This window comes from Acomys russatus, chromosome 28 (assembly GCF_903995435.1).
Source record: "Acomys russatus chromosome 28, mAcoRus1.1, whole genome shotgun sequence".
Taxonomy (NCBI): Eukaryota; Metazoa; Chordata; class Mammalia; order Rodentia; family Muridae; genus Acomys; species Acomys russatus.
This window is the reverse complement of record NC_067164.1, coordinates 17,969,637-17,993,517: the sequence shown is the minus strand read 5'-3', so window position 1 is coordinate 17,993,517 and position 23,881 is coordinate 17,969,637. Positions and strand designations below refer to the sequence as shown.

Sequence of the window (23,881 nt, the reverse complement as noted above, 5' to 3'; positions counted from 1 at the left end):
GAAACCTTCCCTGTTTGGGTCATTCATCCTGCAGGCAGCTAGTGAGGAATTCTGGGAGGCTCACACTGGGGGATTCAGCTACCCTCTCACAGCTGACGTATTAGTGGTGTAGGAAGTAATGAACTAAGGAGTCCATATGTGGTAGCAGAGAAAGTGTTGAGAGCTACGGAAAAGTGGGCAGGAGAGAAGGCAGTTTTACGGAGTCTTGGAAGGACATGTCTGAGCCAAGGTTCCGGTGCTGAGGGATGCGCTGGAGATATCTGGGAGTAGAGGGTTCTAGATAGAGGAGCAAGTGCAAAGACCCTGAGGCAGGGACTTCATTAACTGTTCAGGGACCTCAGGAAGGCCACCCTGCGTGGTTAGCAAGGAAGGATGTGGGGGACAAGATGCAGCGGCAGAAATACAGAAATGATATTCCCACTTGCTCTTTAAAACAGTCCCTGAGAATCAGAGCCCGGTTGGATAGTACTCACCTTTACTCTCAGTATTTGGGAGGCAGAGGCAGAGGCGGAGACAGAGGCAGAGGCAGGAGATCTCTGTGAGCTCAAGGCTAGCTGGGTCTAGATAGTGAGTTCCAGGACAGTCAGGGGTTCATAGCGAGAACCTGTCTGGGGTAATAATAAAATTACAGCATAGTGCTTGCCGAGTTGAGGCTGGCATGCAGGGTGAGGGCAGAAGACCTGCCAGTAGACCATGGTCCAAGCAACACACTCTCTTGGTCTGAAGAGCCCTCAAAGGCCAGCGCAGAGCTGGTGGGAAGTGGTCCCCAGTCTGGGAGGTGCAGAGATCATAGCCTTTTCACTCTTAGACAAGACAAAAGCAGACTAGGAGCTTACTGGGTTCCTTTTGGGGTCCGGGGTGGCTGGGCATTCACCAGCAAGAGTGGAGCCATCAGTGTTGTGTCACTGCACACCCCCCCCCCTTCCTCCTGGTAGCAACTCCACGCTCGCTACGTCTTGAATCTTTTGTATGAGACCAGACGACACCTGGCCCAGCTGCCCAACATCAGCAGGGTCTCAACCTGCTACAGCGAGGAGATCACAGTGTGTGGTAAGAGCTGGTGGGAGCTGCCTTCCCTGCTAGACACAGGTCGGAAAGCCCTGCCTTACAGAGGAGACAGGAGAAGGAGCTGTGCCCAAGGGAGGCGAGATGGTGAGCGAGTCAGAGTGTCTCTTCCCCAGCTGAACACTCACATATTTATTTGTCCCGTGTTTACTTAAAGGAGGAATGGCTCAGAGAGGCAATAAGTTCACATTCCGAGACCGAGCCAACCACAAGACAGACAAACAGAGAAACCCCACCCAGCCTTTTGTATGAGCAGACATTATTTTATTTTATTTTTGGTTTTGGTTTTTGAGACAGGGTTTCTCTGTGTAGCCTTGGCTGTCCTAGACTCACTTTGTAGACCAGGATGGCCTCGAACTCACCTCGATCCGTCTGCCTCTGCCTCCCGAGTGCTGGGACTGGGATCAAGGGCATACGCCACCACGCCCATCCCCAGACATTTTATTTCTTGGTACTTGAAGAAATTTCAAGGCTTGTAGAGTTATTATTTCTGTCTATACACATGTCTATCACGCAGAGAAGCATCATGGCCAGACTTCTCCATTTGCTCAGTAGCATTCCTGTGGGCTTCCGGAAGCCTACTCCCCAGCTGAGGGAGACGCCCACTCCCCAGCTGAGGGGGATGCACACAATGAGGTGTGAACCGATACAGGGGATACGTCTTGCTCAACCTGCAAGCATCTGAAACTCAAAAATCATCGTTTCAACACATGAAAAGGAAAATTTTTATTAAAGTCTAGATTTTGTAAATTCTCTTGAACAAGGCCCCAGCACTGGTCCACAGGTGATGACAGCTTCTAATTTAACTGCACGGAGTTCCCATTATGGCCTGGCATTACTCTACCCCATCTTTGCTGCAGTAACAACATGGGTATTTACTGTTTGTTTTCTGCTTATCAGTAACAACTATATTTTCCATGAGGTGAAATGAAAGCGATTCCCCCTAAGTTAGCCAACTGTTGTTTTCTAACTTTGTCTGATTCTTTCAAAAACAGTGTTTTTCTTGTTAAAGTAAGGGTCAGTATGAACTAAAATTCTTTTTCTCTATTAGGAGATCTACATGGCCAGTTGGATGACTTAATAGTTATATTTTATAAGGTATGAATATTCAAATTAAGTTACTTTCTTGCTCTGAGGATTAATTTAAAAGTCAGATACACCCTCTATGACACAAATGTTTAACTATTACTTGTATTTTTAAAAAGACATTTTATCTGTGGTGGGGTGTTTTTGTTGTTGTTGTTTTGTTTTGTTTTCTGTTTTGCCTATGTGTGTTCCTGTGCATCGCATGCACGCAGTGTCCATGGAGGCCAGGAGAGGGCGCTGGGTCCCTTGGAACTAGAGTTACCAAATGCTTGTGAGCCTCCCTGTGGGTGCTGAGAATCAAACCTAAGCTGTCTGCAACAGAGCAGTTAGTGCTTTTAACTGCTGAGCCATCTTTCCAGCCTCAATTGCTTATATTTCTATAATATTATTTTAAATGATATATATGTCACTTGGCGGTGGTGGCTCACGCCTTTAATCCCAGCACTCGGGAGGCAGAGGCAGGTGGATCCCCGTGAGTTCGAGGCCAGCCTGGTCTACAAAGCAAGTCCAGCATGGCCAAGATAACATAGAGAAACCCTGTCTCAAAAAACAAAACAAAACAAACAAACAAAAAATTCATATATATTTATAAAATGATTTGGAAAAACAGCTTACATATTGTATTGTACACTGTACTAATTATACATTATACATTGCAGGAGTAAAATATTGTATGTACTTTGTTATGTGTTTTTCTTATAGCTAAAATGGATATAAAAAAACAAACTTTGGATGCCTTCACAATAATCTTTTTTATTGGAAAAATAGAAACTCAATCCTAGCTGGGTCGTGGTGGCGCACACCTTTAATCCCAGCACCTGGGAGGCAGAGGCAGGCAGATCACTGTGAGTTCGAGGCCAGCCTGGTCTACAAAGTTAGCCCAGGACAGCCAAGGCTACACAGAGAAACCTTGTCTCGGAAAAAAAAAAAAAAAAAAAAAAGAGAAAATCAATTGCTAAATAATGGTTCCAACTGCTTATCAAGCTAACATTTGGATTTTTCCTAAAATTTACAAAAGTAGAGCAAAATAGAACGCAAAGTTGACTATTGTATGCTGTACTGTTGTTTAGGCATACATATCTCTTTTCTTTCTTTCTTTCTTTTTTGTTTTGTTTTGGTTTTGGTTTTTGGTTTTTTGAGACAGGTTTCTCTGTGTAGCTTGGCTGTCCTGGACTCACTTTGTAGACCAGGCTGGCCTCGAACTCACGGGGATCCACCTGCCTCTGCCTCCCGAGTGCTGGGATTAAAGGCGTGAGCCACCACCGCCAAGTGACATATATATCATTTAAAATAATATTATAGAAATATAAGCAATTGAGGCTGGAAAGATGGCTCAGCAGTTAAAAGCACTAACTGCTCTGTTGCAGACAGCTTAGGTTTGATTCTCAGCACCCACAGGGAGGCTCACAAGCATTTGGTAACTCTAGTTCCAAGGGACCCAGCGCCCTCTCCTGGCCTCCATGGACACTGCGTGCATGCGACACGTAGGCAAAACAGAAAACAAAACAACAACAACAACAAAAACACCCCACCACAGATAAAATGTCTTTTTAAAAATACAAGTAATAGTTAAACACTATGCCTAGCTTCTTTTTTTTTTTTTTTTTTTTTAAGTCTTTTTGAAATAAGGTCTCACGTAGACCAGAATAGCCTCCTTCTAACTCACTACGTAGCCCAGACAAGCCTCGAACTCCTGATCCTTCTTGCTTCTACCTTCCAAGTACTGGGATTACAGAGTGAGCCACCAGGCTCAGCCTGACATTGCCTTATCTAATCCCCGAGTCCATGCCAGTTGCCAAGACTATTATCATTATTGTCATTATGAACCTAGAACTTAAAGATGGCTTCCATGTCCCAAGCCCAGCATCCTGTAGTCCACACCACAGCTGCAAGGCAGTGCCGTGTCTCAGCGTCAAGCATCAACTCTGACTCGCATCTCCTAATCTCAGCCTCTTTGGAAGGGGCTCTAATTTAGCAGGCACATACGGCTTGCCGCTTTTAACCTAGTGTTTCCCCTCCCCCCTCCCTCCCTCCCTCCCCCTTCCACCGTGTCCTGTCCCTCCCTACCCCACTCCCACCCCGGCCACTGCTTCTTCATGGACTCTTCTTTAGAACGGTCTACCATCGCCGGAGAGGGCGTATGTGTTCAACGGTGACTTCGTGGATCGAGGCCAGGACTCGGTGGAGGTCCTGATGGTTCTCTTTGCCTTCATGTTGGTTTACCCCAAAGAGTTCCATCTTAACCGAGGAAACCATGAGGACCACCTAGTGAACCTACGGTACAAGGCCGGACACGTGGGGTCTGGGGTGTTTCCTTCCCGATGTAAATGCCAGCTCTCTAGAGTTCCTTACTTTAGACGCTCTTTAAACAGTTTTCTAGGGTTAGGGTTGCAGCTCAGTGATGGAGCACTTGGCCTCAGCACACGCATGACCCAAGCTTCAATTATGAGCTTAAAAGAGGTTTTCTCATTTCTGAAAGAACATACAGTATATAATGTTTTAAAAGTTTTTTAAAATTTCATGTTATTTTACTATTGTAGTAAGAACATTATTTAGATTTTGTTTTTGTTTTTTGTTTGTTTGTTGTTTTTTGTTTTTCAAGACAGGGTTTCCTTGTGTAGCCTTGGCTGTCCTGGACTCGCTTTGTAGACCAGGCTGGCCTCGAACTCACGGAGATCTGCCTGCCTCTGCCTCCCTGAGTACTGAGATTAAAGGCATGCTCTACCACACCTGGCTAAGGACATTATATTTTTATGTATTAATATTTTTTTTAGCTTGTATACAAAGTAGTAAATTAAGATAAACAAAAAGAATAGAAATTTAATGTCTCACAATATCTCTACCTAGAAATAATGGTAAAATTGTAAACATCTTGATGACTATTTCTACATCCTTTCTGCATATCCTAAGGGCACGAAATTAGAATAAACATTTCTATAAAATGTGATCTTGCCATGACTTCCGTCACTAAATTCATCTTCATGTGTCCTTTGCCTCTGTGTCTAGATACGGCTTCACCAAAGAAGTGATGCACAAATACAAGGTGTGCCCCTTTCAAAGTCAAACGTGTGGCCCCTGAGGCTGAGCTCCACGAAACCTGAATATCCTGTTGGTGTCGGTTTTCAGATACACGGGAAGAAAATCCTAAGGACACTTCAAGATGTCTTTTGCTGGCTCCCGCTGGCCACTCTGGTTGATGAGAAAGTCCTTATTCTTCATGGCGGGGTCTCAGACAGGACTGACCTGGAACTTCTGGCTAAACTAGACAGGCACAAGGTAATGAGTCATGAGCTACTACGCATCTCTAGTATTAGAGGTTCTGTCTCGTTTCACTGTCAGTGTGAGATAAATGTCACCGTGCATGCTGGCTGGTGTGAATGTGGAGAAAGGGATGAGGGCTCACAGCTGGCCCCAGGAAGCGAGTGTGCTGCAATCCATTAATAATGTCTGTCATGGCCACACAAGAGGGGAGTGGCAGCTAGTGCTGTGTTGTTGCCATCCTTGATCTAGATCATTCTAATTACTGTCCCTTATCATCATTACCTAAAGAGCCTCCAGTTCCCAAATAATTCATGTCCGAGTCATCTTTAACGAAATTCAACCCGTGCCTGTTTGCATTCGGTACCGAGAACATTCAGGGAGGGTGCTTGTTTATCACAGGCAAAGTGAATACTAAGGAGAGATGCAAATGATCCAGAGACTGTGTCTGCCCTTCAGGTGCCTTCCACAGGTGTGTGTGTGTGTGTGTGTGTGTGCTGGCAGAAGGGCAGAGAGTGCGACATGGAGTTGAGTATAAACCAATGAAGAATAACTCTCTATCACCCATTTGACTTTAGACATAGAGACCTGGAAAACAAAAATTTTACATTCTTTTCATAATAGACTCTTGATCTTTTCGTGGTCCCTCTTGCATCTACGCTCCAACTGTCCCATGCATTCTCTGCACCACTTTCCCGAAGCTCAAACAACACCAAACTTGTCTTATCAGCTAAGCTGCCCCGACTCCCAGCGACTATGGACATACAAGACAGTGTGCGATGTTGGCTCTGTTTCTTAACAATTAAATTTTATTACACAACCCAACTAACTTACACAAGAGGGGGAAAAGGTTATGTGGTTTTAGAGACAGGACCCGCTTTGAGTCTTGGACTTTTCGGTTATCAGGTGACATGGCAACTTTGTGCTGTGTCATTACCTAGGGACTCACCTTAGGGTGTCACCTCTAAGCCTTGATCTGTATGCTAAGAAAATGTGCTGGGGTACTTTGTGGTTGGCTGTCTGCCCAGAAAGAAAGTTACCATTTCCCTCCTGTGAGAAAGCCCAGGGAGAGAGGTCTAGTGGGGAACCCAAGTGTTTGCCACAAAGGTATTCAAGTAAGAAAGTGTTACCTGAGTTGCCAAAGCCTGGCCCAAGAAGTGGGGCCAAAAGGGATAAAAATCCTGGTTCTTCTGCTAAGAATTTGTGACCTTGGACAAGCTAACTTAATATGACCTTAGACAGCCTGTGTAATGGGAGTATGAATAAGCTTTATTATTGGCATTGTGAAGATTAAATGCAAACACAATCAAATATGTTACACATGCCTTACAAAATTGTGCTTGCATTTTGGCTGAGGTGACAGAAAGGCCCAAACATCTGTGTTTCACGTTTATCTCTTCCTTGTGTAAACAAAGTTTGATAGCAACCCAACAAAGTCTTAGGAACTTGGAATTCTGTCTTGCTGCTACTATGCATCCTGATCCAAGATGGCTACCTGAGTCCCAAGCCTCATGACCATATTCTAGTCAATTAAAATGATCAGAAGACCCTCTTTTGTGTTATGGACATCTAGTGGCACCCAATTTTTTTTTCCCTATCTAGCTGACAAGAACTTATTCAAATGGCTACATTCACCTTAAAGTTTGCAGACACAGTCTCCATCCCAGGGTGCCCATTATTAAAGGAGAGAGAGATGAGGACAGGGGTAAGCTGGGCTAGCAACACTGATTTCCTTTGTAACGTTGGCTTCCGAAATTTCTGTGCCCACTCTTCCTCCAACACACAGAACCAGGCTCCCAGCACTGGCCTGCATGTTGCCTCAGAGTCCAAGAATTCTGTACTCAGGTTTAGCTTATCAGCGTCAGGTGTGGCTTCTTGTGATTCGGTGATCAGGAAACAAGTGATACATCCCTGCCAACCCAAACTCAATGTTCTAAGAGGAAAAAGATAAAATTTTGGCGGATGCTTGTGAGAGAGCTCTGTAGCATTCCCTGGCTCACTTTCTGCTTCTGGGCATCTCAGCCTTTCACGTTTGTTGGGTTGGTTTGTTGGTGGGGGTTTTATTGTTGTTTGGGTTTTTTGTTTGTTTGTTTTTTCTGAGACAGGGTTTCTCTGTGTGGACCAGGCTGTCCTGGAACTCTCTCTGTGTAGACCAGGCTAGCCTCTAACTCAGAGCGCCATCTGACTCTCCCTCCCAAGTGCTGAGATTAAAAATATATACCACCACCGCTCGGCCACATTGGTTTTGAGTTTGTTTTGTTTGTTTGTTTGTTTGGTTGTTTTGTTTTGTTTTTTAATTTAAGGCTGCTCTAAAACTTTCTGTGTAGTCAAGGTTGGCCTCCAATTTGTGGTTCCTTTCCATTGTGCCCCCCAAGTGCTGGGATGACAAGTGTGCGCCACCATGCCCAGCTTCGGCCTGGTTGAAGTTGGAGGTTTCCTTACGACATTTGCGCACATACTTAGGCATGGTTGATGTTTAAAGACCTTTATAGGGATATGGGTGCCTGTGCAGGCCAAAAGATGACAGGTGTTGGAGCCCCTGGACTTGGAGTTGCAGGTGGTTGTGAGCTGCCATGTGGAGGCTTCCAAGCACTGCTAAGCCATCTATTCAGCCTCCACTCTTCATTGTTGAAATAAAATGTTTTTTTAAACATCTGTTTTGGAATGTTTTGCCTACATGCATGTATGTGTTGTGTGTGTGTGTGTGTGTGTGTGTGTGTGTGTGTGTAGGCAGAAGTCTGATGAGGTAGTTGGACTGGAACTGGAGTTTCACATGGCTGTGAGCTGACACGTGAGTGCTGGAAACTGAACCTGGGTCCACTGCAAGAACTGCAAAGGCTCTTACCTGCTGATCCATCTCTCCAGCCCCCAGGCTTGATTTTAGTCTGCCCTCTCACCCATCTCCTCTGTTCTCCATCTTCCTGCCCCACCCCCACTTATATTTGCGAGAGTGGAGAGCCCTGAAACCTTAAAGCCAGTCAGTGGTGTTCTCCTTGTTCAGTCTGCATGCTGCCTGGCACCTGATTGTTTTAAGCTTGATGTTTCCACCAACTTTGAGCTCAAACCTTCTGTTCAGCTGTGTTTCCATCTGGAAGCAGAGTCAGCAAGCTACAGGACAGCCAATTCTCTCACAGGGAGAACTGTCTGTAATTGTAAAAACATAAGTGGGAGGAACTTTGGAAAGGGTGGAAGGAACGGTTTATTTTCATAGCTTTGGCACATGCTAACTTCCTGTCATTTGGTTGGCAAAGCTCTGGGGCTGTACTGGCACCGCAGTTTGTATAACCTGGGGGACCCTTGTGGGGCGGCTTACAGATATCGTGCAGAATAGCACCTCACAGGAAGGGCTCAATAAGAAGTGAGCAGGTGATAGAATCCTTAAAGTTTCCTGGGGGGTGACAAGGGTGTCACTGGTGACTGGCTTTTGCTGTGAGTCGGCAGTGAGTAGGGACTGGGTAGGAACCAGCTCATCTCAGCTTTTTTCTTCCCCAACTGCTAGGAAATGATCCGGTATCACCTGTCCCATGTGGGTACAAGTTTCATTGTCCCTACACAGTGTGGACTCTTTCTAAGTCACGTTTGTCCCACTGGTCCTTTCCAGAACCACCTTTCTTGTCCTAAGCCGGTCCACCCTGAGGTGGCTCTTTTGTACCTTGGTTCCTGGATTTATTTGGGGTGTGGGGTGTGTGTGTGTATAAGCAGAATTCGGTGAGTGGGTGCATGCCACCACAGAGTTCTTTTTTCTTTTCTTTTTTTTGGGGGGGTTGTTTTTGTTTTTATTTTTGTTTTTTGAGACAGGGTTTCTCTGTGTAGCCTTGGCTGTCCTGTACTCACTTTGTAGACCAGGCTGGCCTCGAGCTCACATGGAACTGCCTGCCTCTGCCTCCCAAGAGCTGAGATTAAAGGCAAGCGCCACCACACCTGGCACCCACAGAGTTCTTAGTAGTTTGTGGCCTCCTGGGCCTTCTAAGTAGCCTTGGCCCTTGGCCCCAGGCCTGATTGCTATCTTTGTGTTCACTGCCGCGCAGTTCTGCGCCAGACTCCTGTTTTTCCTAAGAAGAGCGTTCTTTCCACTTATTTTTTCATCTCGGTACCCGGCACCATGATGATTTAGCTGGCCACGGCTCAAGATGAAAAGGGCTCCTGCTTCCTCCCCCCCCCCCCCCCCCCCCCCCTCTGCTGCAGGTAGGGTCTCAGCTATCAAAGCATTTCCTGTTACCTGTCGGCTTTCCACTGTTCTACTCACCAGTTTACCCAGTGCTTCCAGCAGATGGCGCCAAACCACGCATAGAATAGGGTTTTTGTTTTGTTTTGTTTTGTTTCCCCCTGCGGGCCCTTTGTCACAGCCGTGATCTGCCCGCTCATATCTTATCCGCCCCCCTGGTCCGGACTCTGCACCGCTACTGCTCCATTTGTGAATATTATTAAGCAAATGAAGGATTCCTTTAAAAACGGCATGATAACGCAGCGGCCGTCCATCAGAAAACCTAGACTACATGACTGACGCCAGGACAGTGTTTACACACAGCGGTGACTCAGATAGTACATGATTTTCCGCTGGAGATACAAAAATGTCATTCTGTGCCTTGCCAAAAAAAAAAAAAAAATATATATATATATATATATATGTACACACACACACATACATACACATATATGTATATGTGTGTGTGTACCACGAAATGCGACAAATTGGTGGCTATGTGGAATTGCTTGGCAAAGTTCTAACTGTTGCTGTCAGGAGCTGTGCTTGCCTTAGCCCAAGAAAACTGCGCAGAGCAACACTGTGGGTGTGGAATCCAAGGTTTTAGGATTGACCTGGATGCCAGATGGGCAGTCTGAAAGGACTTACCTGCCATTTCATTCTTGCAACCGTGTGTGCACGTGTTTTACTTGTTGTTTTTTTTTATTTATTTATTTGACACACTTAGATTGTTTCTACCATGAGGTGTAAAACGAGAAAGGAGAGTGAAAGTCGGGAGGAGCAGAAGAGAAAAGTCAACCAGACAAGCTCTGGAGCGACCCCGACTCCATGGTTTCTTCCTCAAAGCCGCTCTCTCCCCTCCTCGCCTTCCCATCCGGGCTCTGACTTTAAGGCCCACAAAGCCTGCCGGTCCTGCAGCATCCCCTGTGGCTCCGTCGGCCCCAAGGAGCTATCGCAGCAGGTGCGGCGCTCAGTGGACCTGGAACTGGAGCGGTGCCGGCAGCAAGCAGGCTTCCCAGGGAGCAGAGGAAACGGGGAGCCCTTGCCCTTGGCCCCACATGCCGACTGTGACACTGATGCAGGAGGGGTGCCCGAGCCCACTCCTGAGGAGTGGAAGCAGGTGAGAATATGCCTGTCATAGGAGGGACAAACAAATGCAAACTCCAGCAGAGGCCGGGCGCAGTTAATGGATGTGCTGAGTTTTATGTCAACCTAACACAAGCTATAGTTATCAGGGAACCACAGCTGAGGAAATGCCTCAGGAAGACGCGCTTGGTGGTCTTGGGCAGTTATAGAACTATGAAAACTTGATGCGGTAGTCATCTGTCATCTATTTAAAAAAAAAGAATTTAGACTGTTGTGAGAGCTAAAACAGGCAGAAGTAGCCACTGGCTGGACAAAGGAGGGTAAGAAATAGGAATCACATGGTCCCAGAGTTATTGATCCGGCCTTCAAGACCAATTTATACTTGAAATTTAAAATGGAGGTCTCTCCTTTTGCAACACGTGACCCGATAATACAGATACCTATAAAACCAAATGCATTTTGCCTTTAAAAAAAAAAAAAAAAAAGTACATTTGCCGGGCGTGGTGGCGCACGCCTTTAATCCCAGCACTCGGGAGGCAGAGGCGGGCGGATCGCTGTGAGTTCGAGGCCAGCCTGGTCTACAAAGTGAGTCCAGGGGCCAAGGCTACACAGAGAACCTGTCTCGAAAACCAAAAAAAAAAAAAAAAAAAAAAAAAAAAAAAAAATAAATAATAAATAAATCGAAATAAACTTTAAAAAAAAAAAAAAAAAAAAAAAGTACATTCAGAAAGTATTATATACCATCACCCCAACTCTGTAGTTAGGGCATCTGCATGTGTAAGACTGGCAATGGTGTGTTTCAGAGGATGGACATGAGTATGAACCTCAGCGGCTGAAGGGACTTCTCAGATCTGCAGCTTTGTGTTAAATCCTTAAATTACTCTTAAACACCAAATGTTGTTTTAGCTTTTCCAGGACCACAGCTGGGGGCTGTGAAACCACCTCGCACCCCGTGGAGTTGGGGGGGGGGGGAGAGGGAGAGACTGTGCTGCTATCTCTGGGGTTTCTACCTTCTTCACTTTGGAGCCAGGATGCCGGGTGAGGGGGCTAGGATGCAGGTGGGGGAGCACCTAGGATGCAGGCTGAGGGTATTGGCTCTCTAAGCACAGCTGTTACTGAGGAATACTACCTCTTTTCCAATGTTGACTTTTCACATAAAATTTATATCCAAAAAAATGGGTTATGTCCTTGCCAGCCAATAAGCATGTACACCCATTTATGAAATAAAACACCCCAATGCTGCATGCTGCATGCCTTTCCCAGAGTCATTATCAGCCAGCCTGGGTTACACAAAACCCTGTCTCAAAACAAACAAGAAATCTGCAACACTTGGGAGGCTGAGGTAGGAAGGTCACTGTGAGTTCAAGGACAGGCTGGGCTGCTTAGCAAGACCCTGCCTCAAAACAAACAAACAAGCATTCAACTAATCAAAACAAACAACAACAACAACAAAATCTGACAATTCTTTTTAAATGCAACCCTAAGCATCCAAAATATAAACATAGGGCCTGGAGAGATGACTTAATGGCTAAGAGCACTGGTCACTCTTCCATAGGGCCCTGGGTTGGAGTCCCAGCACCCGTATGCTTCTCACAACCACTTGTAATTCCAGTCTTAGGGGTGAACACCCTTTCTGGCTTCCTCTGCATGCACAGTGTGCACAGACCCACATTCAAGCAAAACAACCGTACACGTTTTAAGACATATAAAAAGAAATAAACTTCAAAATAGAAACATGTCCAATATCGATTACATAGAAACTCATTCACTTCGTCTGATTTTTTCCCTCCTCCGATTACTCTTCCCCACACCTTCCTCCACCCTTCTGCTCACCCTGTGAATGACTACGTAGCTATGAACCCTCTGGTCTTCCTAGGTGGTAGATATTCTGTGGAGTGATCCCATGGCCCAGGAAGGCTGCAAGGCCAACGCCATCCGAGGAGGGGGTTGTTACTTTGGGCCAGATGTAACAGAACAGTTACTGCAGAGATACAAGCTGCAATTCCTGATCCGTTCACATGAATGCAAACCTGAGGGCTACGAGTTCTGCCACAACCGCAAGGTGGGTTGAGCCTCTGAATCTGGGTCACAAGAGTGCTTGCGAAAAGTTCCTCCCAGGAGCTGACAACCAAATGTGCCTGGGATTTGGTTAGCCACGTACTCAACACAGCTAGGGACTTTGTGTGTGCATGGTTGATGTGTGCCATGTGGAAACAGGAAGTCAACGTTGGGTATCTTTAGTTATTCTCCACTTATTTGTTCGGGCAGGTCTCTCCCTGGGTCTGGATCTTTTGTCTTTGACTCCCCGCTCCCTGCCCCCCCCCCCACCCAGCATCCCCCTCCAAGACAGGGTTTCTCTGTGTAGCCTTGGCTGTCCTGGACTAGCTTTGTAGACCAGGCTGGCCTCGAACTCACAGAGATCTGCCTGCCTCTGCCTCCCGAGTGCTGGGATTAAAGGCGTGTGCCACCACTCCAGGCTTGTCTTTTTTTTTTTTAGATTTATTTATTTAAATTTATACAGTATTCTACCTTCATGAGTTGCCTACATGCCAGAAGTGGGCATCAGATCTCATTACAGATGGCTGTGAGCCACCATGTGGTTGCTGGGAATTGAACTGAGGACCTCTGTAAGAGCAGCCAGTGCTCTTAACCACGGAGTCATCTCTCCAGCCCCCTTGTCTTTGACTTTTATGACTCTGTGTTTTACTTTTTGAGACAGGGTCTCTCTGGCTAGTCTAAAAATCACTGTGTAAAACAGTGGCTGCCTTCAAACTGACAGAGATTTGCATGCCTCTGCTTTCTGATTAGAAGTATCACCAAACCCAGCCCTTTTCGACCTTTTAAAACAAAAATTGCTGCTATTGTTTCCCAAAAGCCTTAGAGCAAGGGACAGATAAGACACTTTTCAATTGATGGATGTAGGAGACCAGTGTTTCCCCAGCCACACTTGTACCTCTCTAAGTCACATGGTTTGTTGTCACTTGTCTCAAACATATGTACAAGGCGCTGGACTTTGCACTGTCCTGGCAGATATTCTGGGTTATGTGTATTTGGATACCTCCAAATGACAAAGGGTAGGGTTCTCTGTTCCCAGATCCTCTTTCTTTGGGAAAACAATGGATTTGCAGACAATTAATAGAAGAAATGTTTGACTGAATTCATGTTTCCTTATTGCAAGGCTCTGAGAACCTTCTCTATCCTGTGCTCACTGTAAATCTTAAGAGATGGTGTGTTCAGTTGTGAAATTATTAATATTTAATATTGTTTCATGATTATTAATACAATGGTTATTTCTTAACCACTATTATAGAAATAAACGAAACAGAACCCTGTTAGATTTTTAATAAGCCTTAAACATTAGGGCTGGGCAGATATTAATCCTCTAAGCTTTCTTGTCTGCTCCCCAGGTGAAATCTCAAATACTTGCACATGTTTCCGTTTGGGCTGCTTCTCTCCAGCATGCCAATCTTCAGAGCAAGCTCCTCCCAGCCACTCATGTAGCCCATGTCAACCTGCTCCTTTATCCTCTTCCTCTCTCTTTCTCTCTTTCTCTCTCTCTCTCTCTCTCTCTCTCTCTCTCTCTCTCTCTCTCTCTCTCTCTCCCCCCCCCCCCCCCCTCTCTCTCTCCCTCTCCTGGCCCTTCTCCCACCCTGCAAAGCCCTCAAACCTAGGCTCCACCTACATCTTCCCTGCCCAGCCCAGGTGTAGGCAACTTTATCTCCCAATCAGGGACAATTTGGGAGGTAAAGTTTACACCATGTTTTGGAGCATTTGCTCGTAAGGATCATGGGGAGCAAGCAGTTAACATTTGGATACATAGTAGCTCCAGATCACCACAAGAGTGCTCAGCATCTCCCAGTGTATCAACAGTATCCCAAGTGTATCCCAGCCTCACAGAGCATCTCTGAGGTACCTAAGATGGAGAAACCCCAACCCTGGAAGCTGGAGACAGTTCAGCACTTAAGAATGCTTACTGCTCTTGCAGAGGACCTGTGTTCTGTTACGAGCATCCACTTAGGACTCAAAACCATCTGATATTCCAGTGCTGAGGAATCTGACACTGACTTCCGTGTGTGCATGCGTGTGTGCAGGTGCACATGTGTGCACCCTACCCCCTCCCACATAAACTCATAAAGGACTACACATACTCAAAGAAGAAGAAGAAAAAAAGAGGAGGAGGAGGAAGAAGAAGAAGAAGAGAAGAAGAAGAAGAAGAGGAAGAAGAAGAAGAGAAGAAGAAGAAGGAGAAGAAGAAGAAGAAGAAGAAGAAGAAGAAGAAGAAGAAGAAGAAGAAGAAGAAGAAGAAGAAGAAGAAGAAGACAAGCCTGGTGGTGGTGCACACCTGTATTCTCAGCACTTGGAGAGGCAGAGATGGTAGGATCTCTATGAGTTTGAGGCCAGTCTGGTTTATAAAATGAGTTCAGGACAGCTAAGGCTAAACAGAGAAAAACAAAAACAAAAAACCAAATCTGCTCACACAAAAACAAAACAACAAACAAACAAAAACAAGGAAACAAAAAAACTTGCATTGATGTAGCTCACCAGCTTTAGAACTAATTTGCCTGCCACACATAATGACTGTCCCAGCTCATAAGACCCAGCCTGCTTCTAAGCTGAACCAAAGGAGGTGTATTACCCCTTTGTTTATAACACCTTCTGCTAATCTTACCTCGGATAAAGATGTGAAATCATGTTACTGATCTCCAATCAACTTGCATGTCTACAAGCCATGATTCCCTAATAGCATTGAGAACAGAGAGAGGGCTGTACCAGGAGGGAGAGGAGGAAGGGGGGAAGGAAGGGAGCAATGAAGGAAGGGAGGAAGGTCCATAGATGAGTGTGAGAAGCCGCCTGGATGTGGGGTTGGCCAGTGGGGCTGAGGACGGAGACTCTTCAGTATGCATAAACTCTGTGTCTCTTCCGTTTTGATTCAGGTGTTAACCATTTTTTCTGCCTCCAATTACTATGAAGTTGGCAGCAACAGAGGAGCTTACGTCAAACTGGGACCATCCCTGACCCCACACATTGTGCGGTACCAAGCCAACAAGGCGACTCACAGGCTAACCATGAGGCAAAGGCAAGGCTTTTCTTCTTCCTCCCTTCCTCCCTTCCTCTCTTTCTTTTTTGGTTTGTTTGTTGCTTTTGTCTTTTGAGACAGGGTTTTTCTGTGTAGCCCTGGATGTCCTGGAATTTTTTACGTAGATCACGCTGGCCTTGAACTCACAGAGAACTTCGTGTCTCTGCTGGGACTAAAGGCATGCACCACCATTGCCTAGCAAAGGCAAGACTTTTCCTTCCTTCCTTCTTTCTTTTCTTTTTTCTTTCTTTTTTTCTCATGTAGTCCAGGCTGGCCTTAACCTCACATATAGGTAAGGATGACCTCTGACCTCCCTTCTCCTGTTCCCTTCGCCTCTGCCTCTCAAGAGCTGAAAACACAGGCAGGCACTACGCGATACCTGCCTAATCCTGTTTGCAGTTGTTATAACGAAATACCTGATGCAAGGTATTGCTAAAGAAAATGATCTTACTTAGCATATAATTTTGGATGCTGGACATGTAAGATTGGGCAGCCCCTGGGTCTGTCCCTAGCTGCAGATGGCATCTCATCAGAATGAGGAGTCTGGGAAAGGTCACACCTTGAGGTAGAAAGCAGACAAAGGGGCAGCATTAGGTTCCATCTATTTTAATAGTTCACAGAACTATCTCTTGTGCTGTGGTGGCAAGGGATTATGGGGGATGGTCATGACCTAAGGACCTTCTTCTTGACCTCATCCTCTAAAACTTCCAACACCGTACTGAGCACCAAGTTCCCAACCTACATCTATGCAGATGAACTGGCAAGATGGCTTGACGTGCTAGGACATTTGCAACCAAGCCAGACAGCTTGAGTTCTATCCCTGGGGTCCACGTCTCTCTCTCTCTCACACACACACACACACACACACACACACACCAAATTCTAGACAAAGCTCATGTGCTTGTACACCCATTCGCTTTGGACCAAGTTTTAGATAGCTCACACAATTTTTAAAGGGTTAATGGAGCCCTTGTCTGGGTTATTAGTTAAATAACTAAAAATGCAACAAATGTTTTCCTTCTTTAAAACAAAACTTTTTCTTTTTGTTTTGTTTTGTTTTCACAAGTGTCTCATGTAATCCAGGCTAGCCTTGAACTCTTTTTTTTTTTTTTAAATATTTTATTTATTTATTTTTTATACAGTACTCTGTCCCCATGTGTGCCTACACACCAGAAGAGGGCACCAGATCTCATTAAAGATGGTTGTGAGCCACCATGTGGTTGCTAGGAATTGAACTCAGGACTTTTGGAAGAATAGCCAGTTCTCTTAATCTCTGAGCCATCTCTCCAGCCCTACCCTTGAACTCTTGACTGTAGCCAAGACTAACCTTGAACTCCTGAACCTCTGCCTAAAGGGTGCTGGGACTATAAGGCATGGGCCACTACACCTGGCCTACAATGAATATTTTTTTTATCAAACATGACAAAAATGCTTTAAAAAATAAAGTCACTTGGAAAGACAGGTTAGCTCTTCATCATCATCATCATCACCGTCACCATCATCATCATCATCATTTTGTTTTTGTTTTTGAGACAGGATTTCTCTGTGTAGCCTTGGCTGTCCTGGACTCACTTTGTAGAACAGGCTGGCCTCGAACTCACAGAGATCCACCAGCCTTTGCCTCCCTGAGTGCTGGGACTGCAGGTGTGCACCACTGCTCTCGGCTAGCTGCTCATTATTTATAGAATGGTTGGCCTTCAATAAAATATTACAAATTTGGATTTTTAAAATCTCATTTTTATCTCTTGTCCCTTCAATTATAAGTATTTATTGCTCATCAATTTTAGGTCAAGTGTTATGCCCAGAATTACTTGATTGACTCACCCCTAAAACATGAGAAAACTGGGCTAGGACTGTAACTGTCACAGTCATAAATCTCATTTTCTGCTTAACATACTTATACAATATGAGGAAAATATGCTGACTCAGTATGTTTCAAATGGCGCATAGTGGATGCCAGGCTTTCTGCTAAATGCTCACTATGAATTTATTTATTTAATCTCCACTTTCACCTTTTGGGGCCAGTGGCCTTTTATGCCTGTTTTTGATGGAACAGTGGAGGTACAGTCTGGTTAGAGCACATGACCACCGCAGAGGTGATCTTTCTCCAGACTGGAACCACTCGCCGCCCTGGAGTAGGAAGGAACAGTGTCCCCCAGACTAGTCCTGTTCACACACAACTGGGGAAAGTGAGGGACAGTGGGGGGAAATGAGAAGGAACACCTCTCTCCAAAGTTGAGCTCTTGGGACCTTGAGCTACTGAGAGGGTGGGGGATTGGGGCGCGGGGGGGGGGGGGCGTGGAGGGAGGCGCTGTGCTAGAGCCCAGGACTCAGATTGACAGACTGAGCTTTTCACAAACTCCCTTTTCTCCCATTCCAGGATCAGCAGGGTGGAGGAGTCAGCCCTGAGAGCCCTGAGGCAAAAATTATTTGCCCATTCTTCGGACCTGCTGGCTGAGTTTAGGAAGCATGACATTAGTGAGACCGGTAAGGACAGAGCAAATAAACCTAGGCAGTCTCTGCAAGCCAGCGGGAGCGCAGGAGCACTGGTTAGGGGGTGAAAACGACTTCCGGTCTTCACCTTAATGTCGATTTTGTAATCTTTTTTAAATGCTAAGCTTATAGCAGAGCAGGAACTTGGCCAGATGCCGATGGTGAGAGCAATGCATCATGGGAAGAGTCAGGCCCAGAACCAAGCAGGTAGTGAGTAGAGGTGGCCCACCATGATCACTTGTTTCTGAGCTTAACATTTTGTTTTTACTTAGTTTGATGGAATGGCTTACCAAACTTTGATTAACTGCAGCTCTATCAGAAATGGAGAAAACACTTATATGCATATATTATAGGCTCTTAAGGGTTTCGGTGAATAATACATTCCAAGGAAAGTAGAACATAGATTCTTTCTTCAATACTGGGAATTGTGGCTGGGGGTGATGGCGCACTCCTTTAATCCCAGCACTCGGGAGGCAGAGGCAGACGGATCGCTGTGAGTTCGAGGCCAGCCTGGTCTACATAGAGAGACCCTGTCTCGAAAAAACAAAGAAACTGGGAATTGAACCCAAGACCTTGTGCACGCTAGGCAAGTGCTCTGTACTGAGCTACACTAACACCTACCTTTTAAAACAACCACACATGTATGTACACACACATACATATATTCACATTTATACATACACACTCATACACACACATACATATATGTGCATGTATATACATACATACATAAACACACATATACACACGCTTATACATGCACACATATACATATATGTGAATTCATATACACATTCATACACTCATAAATACACATACACATATACACTCATACAGACAGACAGACAGACATGTACATATCAGCTCATACATACACATATATGTACACACTCATAATACACACATATACACACATACATATACATAGATACACATACACACATACATACAATGTTTTATTAAGTTTTTTACAGTAATCTTCATGCACCCAAACTTAATAAATTAAAAAAAAAAACTTTTATTTTTTAATGATTAAGTTTTAATTTAGGCAAACACAAAGTTTCACATTACATTTGACACACTCTTTTCTGCTTTGCCGTCTATCTGAAATTCCACTTTAATTGGCCATCTTGTGTATTACCTGGCAAGCATGGTTTCCAGTCAACTCTGCCACGACCAACAAAAGTAGTGGCAATGCCCATTGCTCCTGTTACCCACCAACAATTCAAGGATCAAGCCTAAAACTGTGTGCACTGCATGGACAACCTGCTGTAAGTGGAGGGTCAACAGGTCAGGTCTTTTCTGCAGGTGTCATCGCCCTGAGTGACTGGGCAGTGGCCGTGGAGTCTGTGCTACACCTGGGACTGCCATGGCGGATGCTGCGGCCACAACTGGTGAACACCTCAGCAGACAGTGTGTTGGAGTACCAGTCCTGGTTGGAGAGTCTGGCCAAAGAACAGCTGAGCCGGGAGGTGAGGGTGTGCTGGTAATGCTTGGGAGCACACTGCGGCCTCCGAACCCCACCAGGAAGCCCCTCAATTCTGACATAGCTATTTAGGGCCCCAAAGGTAGGGTAGGGAAAACAGGAGCAACTATTTGTGACATTCCTGTGTGCTGGCCTGTATATTAAGGGGTTTAGGAAGCTGCCTCAGGTAATTGCCAAACTCCCTAGAGGAAGGGGTCATCCTCCTGTTAGGCCTGAGAATGTACTAGCTTGGGGTTATAGAATTTCTCAGCCGTGACTCAGGCCTGGGCTAAGGGTGTAGTTTGTGGGAAAGCATGTGCTTAGCATGCCCAACGCCCTGGATCAACCCCGAGTACCAACACAAAGCTGCCACAAACTCAAGTCTACTGACCTTAAATCTCATTGGCTTTCCCCAGCACCCTGACACTTCCTCCGTTTTAAAACACTAGTCAATAGACAGTTGCTGACTATTCCAGTTAAGTGAGACTTTTTATGTGCTTTTGAAAACCATCTTTATTGTAACAGAATTCACACATTATGCAATTGACCCACTTGAAAGGGCACAGGGTGGTGATGTTTAGACTGCATTCCCCCCTTGGTACCTGCATGAGGACAGTACTCAGAGTCTGTGGCTGCTCAGATCTCTTATGTAAAGCAGCATGGTTCTTCGTATCCTGCAGGAGATTTTAGTCTCTAGGTTTCTTATAATACCTAATGGAATGCAAATGCTATGTAAAAGTCGGCAATACCAGATCATAGAGGCAGTAGTGAGAAGGAAGTCTGTACGTGTTCAGGACTGACACAATTTTCATCCACATTAAACCCACGGAGGCTGAACCTGTGGGTGGGAGGGGATGACTACATTTGCAAATCTGTGCAACCATCCACCAGTCTATTTCCAGAAAAAAAAAATTTTTTTTCTTTTTTTTTCTTTTTTTGCCCTGAGGGACATTCCTCCCTACTTTACTCTAGTGAGGCAGAAGAGTAATAAAATAACTTCATTCTTGAAAAATTATCAGAGTTCATTGTGAGTTAATTAATACATTAGGGCAAAAGAAAAAAGAGATTTTGTTTTGGTTTGGTTTTCTTTTTCTTTTTTCTTACAGAACATTCAGTCGGGTCTGTTGGAAAAACTCTATCGAAACCGATCCAACTTGGAGACCATTTTTAGGATCATAGACAGCGATCATTCAGGTAAAATCACTCATTGCCCTGTCACCGTGTCACTTACCGTGCACAGGAATGATTTTGCCTCAGACCCTTTAGTTTCTTTCACAAGTCCTCTCCTCTCAAGTTGCATGCCGATGTCAAGTTGTCCCCAGCAGTGTTGGAAAACTATCTTTTTTTTTTAAAGACAGGGTTTCTCTGTGGAGCCTTGGCTGACCTAGAACTCTCTCTGTAGACCAGACTGACCTTGAACTCAGAGATCTTCCTGCCTCTGCCTCTGGAGTGCTGGGATTAAAAGCGTGCCCTGCCACCTCCTGGTTTTACTTTTTTTTTTTTTTTTTTTTAATATCAGAGAGGTGGGATTTATTTCTTATGTTTATGGAGTCTTCCTGTTTCCTAGCCTGGCTGTCTAGCTGGGGTTACAGTGTGCGCCCCAGTCCTGACTTCATCTGGTGATCTTGGAACCTTTAAAAAAAAAAAAAAAAAAAAAAGACCAATGCGATGGCTCAGTGGGTAAAAGGAACACTTGCCATGAAACCTATAGTGAGAAGAGAGGAGAAAACTGACTCCTAAAAGTTGTCCTCTGACCTCTGCTCACTGGGGCATGCATGAGCATGTGCATATGTGTGAACAGAGACACTCGCCCCTGCTAACAGGTACAATGAAAAAAGCGTGGTTGAGGTGAGCTGGGGATGAAGCATGGTGATGGAACCCCTGCCAGCATTTGAGAGGCCCTGGCCCGGGTTCAACTTGCGGAAAACAAAACCGAAAATAAACTCTAAGCAACTGTCCACGCGTGTTTGCAAGGGCTCTTGTTATGTTGCAGTCTGGTTGCTTTTCAAGTGACGTCTCACTACACTATGCAGGCTGGTGTCTAACTCCTGGGCTCAAACAGACCTCACAGCTCTATCCCCAGTAGCCAGGACAAGTGTGCCTAGCGTAAACACATTTTGTGAGCAGTATAAATAAGCTTACATCTGGGATGACTTAACAGAAGGAGACGTCCACTACCGACATTTCGGGCTGGATAATGGATTTTGAAGGGTTTGTTTTGTGCATTGTATGGATGGTGTTAAGCAGTGTCCCTGGCTTTTATCTACTAGACACTCCCGGCACCCCACTTTTTTTTTTTTTTTTTTTTTTGAGACAGAGTCTCTCTGTGTATCCTTGGCTATCCTGGACTCAAACTCACATCAATCCACCTGCCTCTGCCTCCCGAGTGCTGGGATTAAAGGTGTGTACCACCACATCCAGTTTAGTACTCCACTCTTTTTTTGTAAAGATTTATTGACTTATTATTATGCATACAGTGTTCTACCTGCATGTACACCTGCAGGCCAGAAGAGTGCATCAGATCACATTACAGATGGTTGTGAGCCACCGTGTGGTTGCTGGGTTCTGAACTCAGGACCTTTGTGAGAGCAGATGGCACTCTTAACCACTGAGCCATCTCTCCAGCCCTAGCACCCCTCTCTTACAACTGTAAAAATGCCTCAGACATTGCCAAATGCCTCTTCCTCCAAGGGAGCACAGTTGCTCCCAGCTGAAGAGTACTGAACAGTCATACTTTTCTGCGGTCCCTTGGGAGCTTATATGTCACCCTGAGCCTTGGGGGGTGTGTCTGCTTACTAATTAGGGAACAGGTGCAAATCAGATGATGCTAGCACTGAAAACTAAATGTGCTCACTGCCTTCTGCCCTCTGGTAAGGATTCATCTCCCTGGACGAGTTCAGACAGACGTGGAAGCTCTTCAGCTCTCATATGAACATCGACATCACAGATGAGGGCATCCGTGACCTTGCCAGAAGCATTGACTTCAACAAGGACGGCCACATCGACATCAATGAGTTCCTGGAGGCCTTCCGCCTTGTGGAGCAGTCCTGCTCTGACGGCCACGCCTCTGCTTGCCTACAGTCCACTGACACTGCCGAGAGTGGCTGGAGCAGTGCAGGCCCACCCTGAGGCCAGCCTGGTCTTTATCAGCCACCGTGCCTATAGGTGATGCCAAGCTTATGACTCCACACAGACCTGGGGGACTGTATGCTAAGGATTTGCCACCACTAGGCACTGAAACCAAGAATCACCTGTGTATTTGCTGGTGGGTGGGCTGGGCATGATGTGAGTGCCTCTGTGTGTGTGTGTATGTGTGTGTGTGTGTGTGTGTTTGTGAATAGATAGTGGTCCCAACCTCATTTCTGAATCTTTACAAAATAGAACTAGGGTGTAGGTATGTTTAAATTCTCAAATCTACCCTAGTTATCACTGATAATTCAAATAATTTTTATTTCATATATTTTATTTATTGTTTTAAAATGTCATTGATAAAAAGAAAGCTTCTTAGTTGTATATAAACTTTTAACCCAAATGCACATCTTTTTCATTATGTACTTTTTCTCCTTATAGGCTTACAGCTTCTCTGATGGTCTCGTTTTTTAAGTAAATTTGCATTTAATTGTATATACTTTTCCATGTAATCTTCACAGCTATCATTAAATGGCTGCATAATTTTCTTTCAAATTAATGTGCTATAATCAGTTTGGTTCCCAGTTAGTAAACAGATATATCGCTTAGTTCTTTGTAAATAACACCATGGCTGCTCTGTTTTGTACTAATATTTTTGAATGATATGTTTTTTTAGGACACAAATCTCAGGATGGGGGCTGCTTTGTCAAAGGATATTGTATTAGCTTGGGGTTTGGGGAGGAAACGGAACCAATAGGGTATAGATATGATTTACTCTAAAGAATTGGCAAGGGGCTGCGGCGAAGGCTCAGTTGGTAAAGTACAAGTCTTGCAAGCCTGACAACCTGAGTTTGAAATTCCAGCACTCATGAGAAGTTGGACATAGTGCTAAAAAATGAAGAACAGGCTGGCCAACCTAGCCAATCACGAATTTCTGACCTGTGAGAGACGTTGTCTCAAAAACTATAAAGAGGCAGAGATGGAGGCATTACACACCAACTTCTGGCATATACACACA

At 45.1% G+C, this 23,881-nt stretch overlaps 1 protein-coding gene across 1 annotated transcript in view; it reads left to right on the top strand.

Moving 5' to 3' along the window:
* The window catches only part of Ppef2 (protein phosphatase with EF-hand domain 2), a 34,651-nt gene extending 11,599 nt beyond the window's left edge, over positions 1-23,052 (top strand). The window contains exons 6-17 of the mRNA XM_051170175.1: positions 936-1,050; positions 2,117-2,163; positions 4,264-4,430; positions 5,158-5,194; positions 5,278-5,427; positions 10,341-10,733; positions 12,576-12,761; positions 15,634-15,776; positions 18,157-18,263; positions 19,578-19,741; positions 20,841-20,928; positions 22,610-23,052. Coding sequence (XP_051026132.1) covers positions 936-1,050; positions 2,117-2,163; positions 4,264-4,430; positions 5,158-5,194; positions 5,278-5,427; positions 10,341-10,733; positions 12,576-12,761; positions 15,634-15,776; positions 18,157-18,263; positions 19,578-19,741; positions 20,841-20,928; positions 22,610-22,863 — 1,851 coding nt within the window. The 3' untranslated portion in view covers positions 22,864-23,052. The remainder of the gene's footprint in view (positions 1-935; positions 1,051-2,116; positions 2,164-4,263; positions 4,431-5,157; positions 5,195-5,277; positions 5,428-10,340; positions 10,734-12,575; positions 12,762-15,633; positions 15,777-18,156; positions 18,264-19,577; positions 19,742-20,840; positions 20,929-22,609) is intronic.
* The last annotated feature ends 829 nt before the right edge of the window (positions 23,053-23,881 follow it).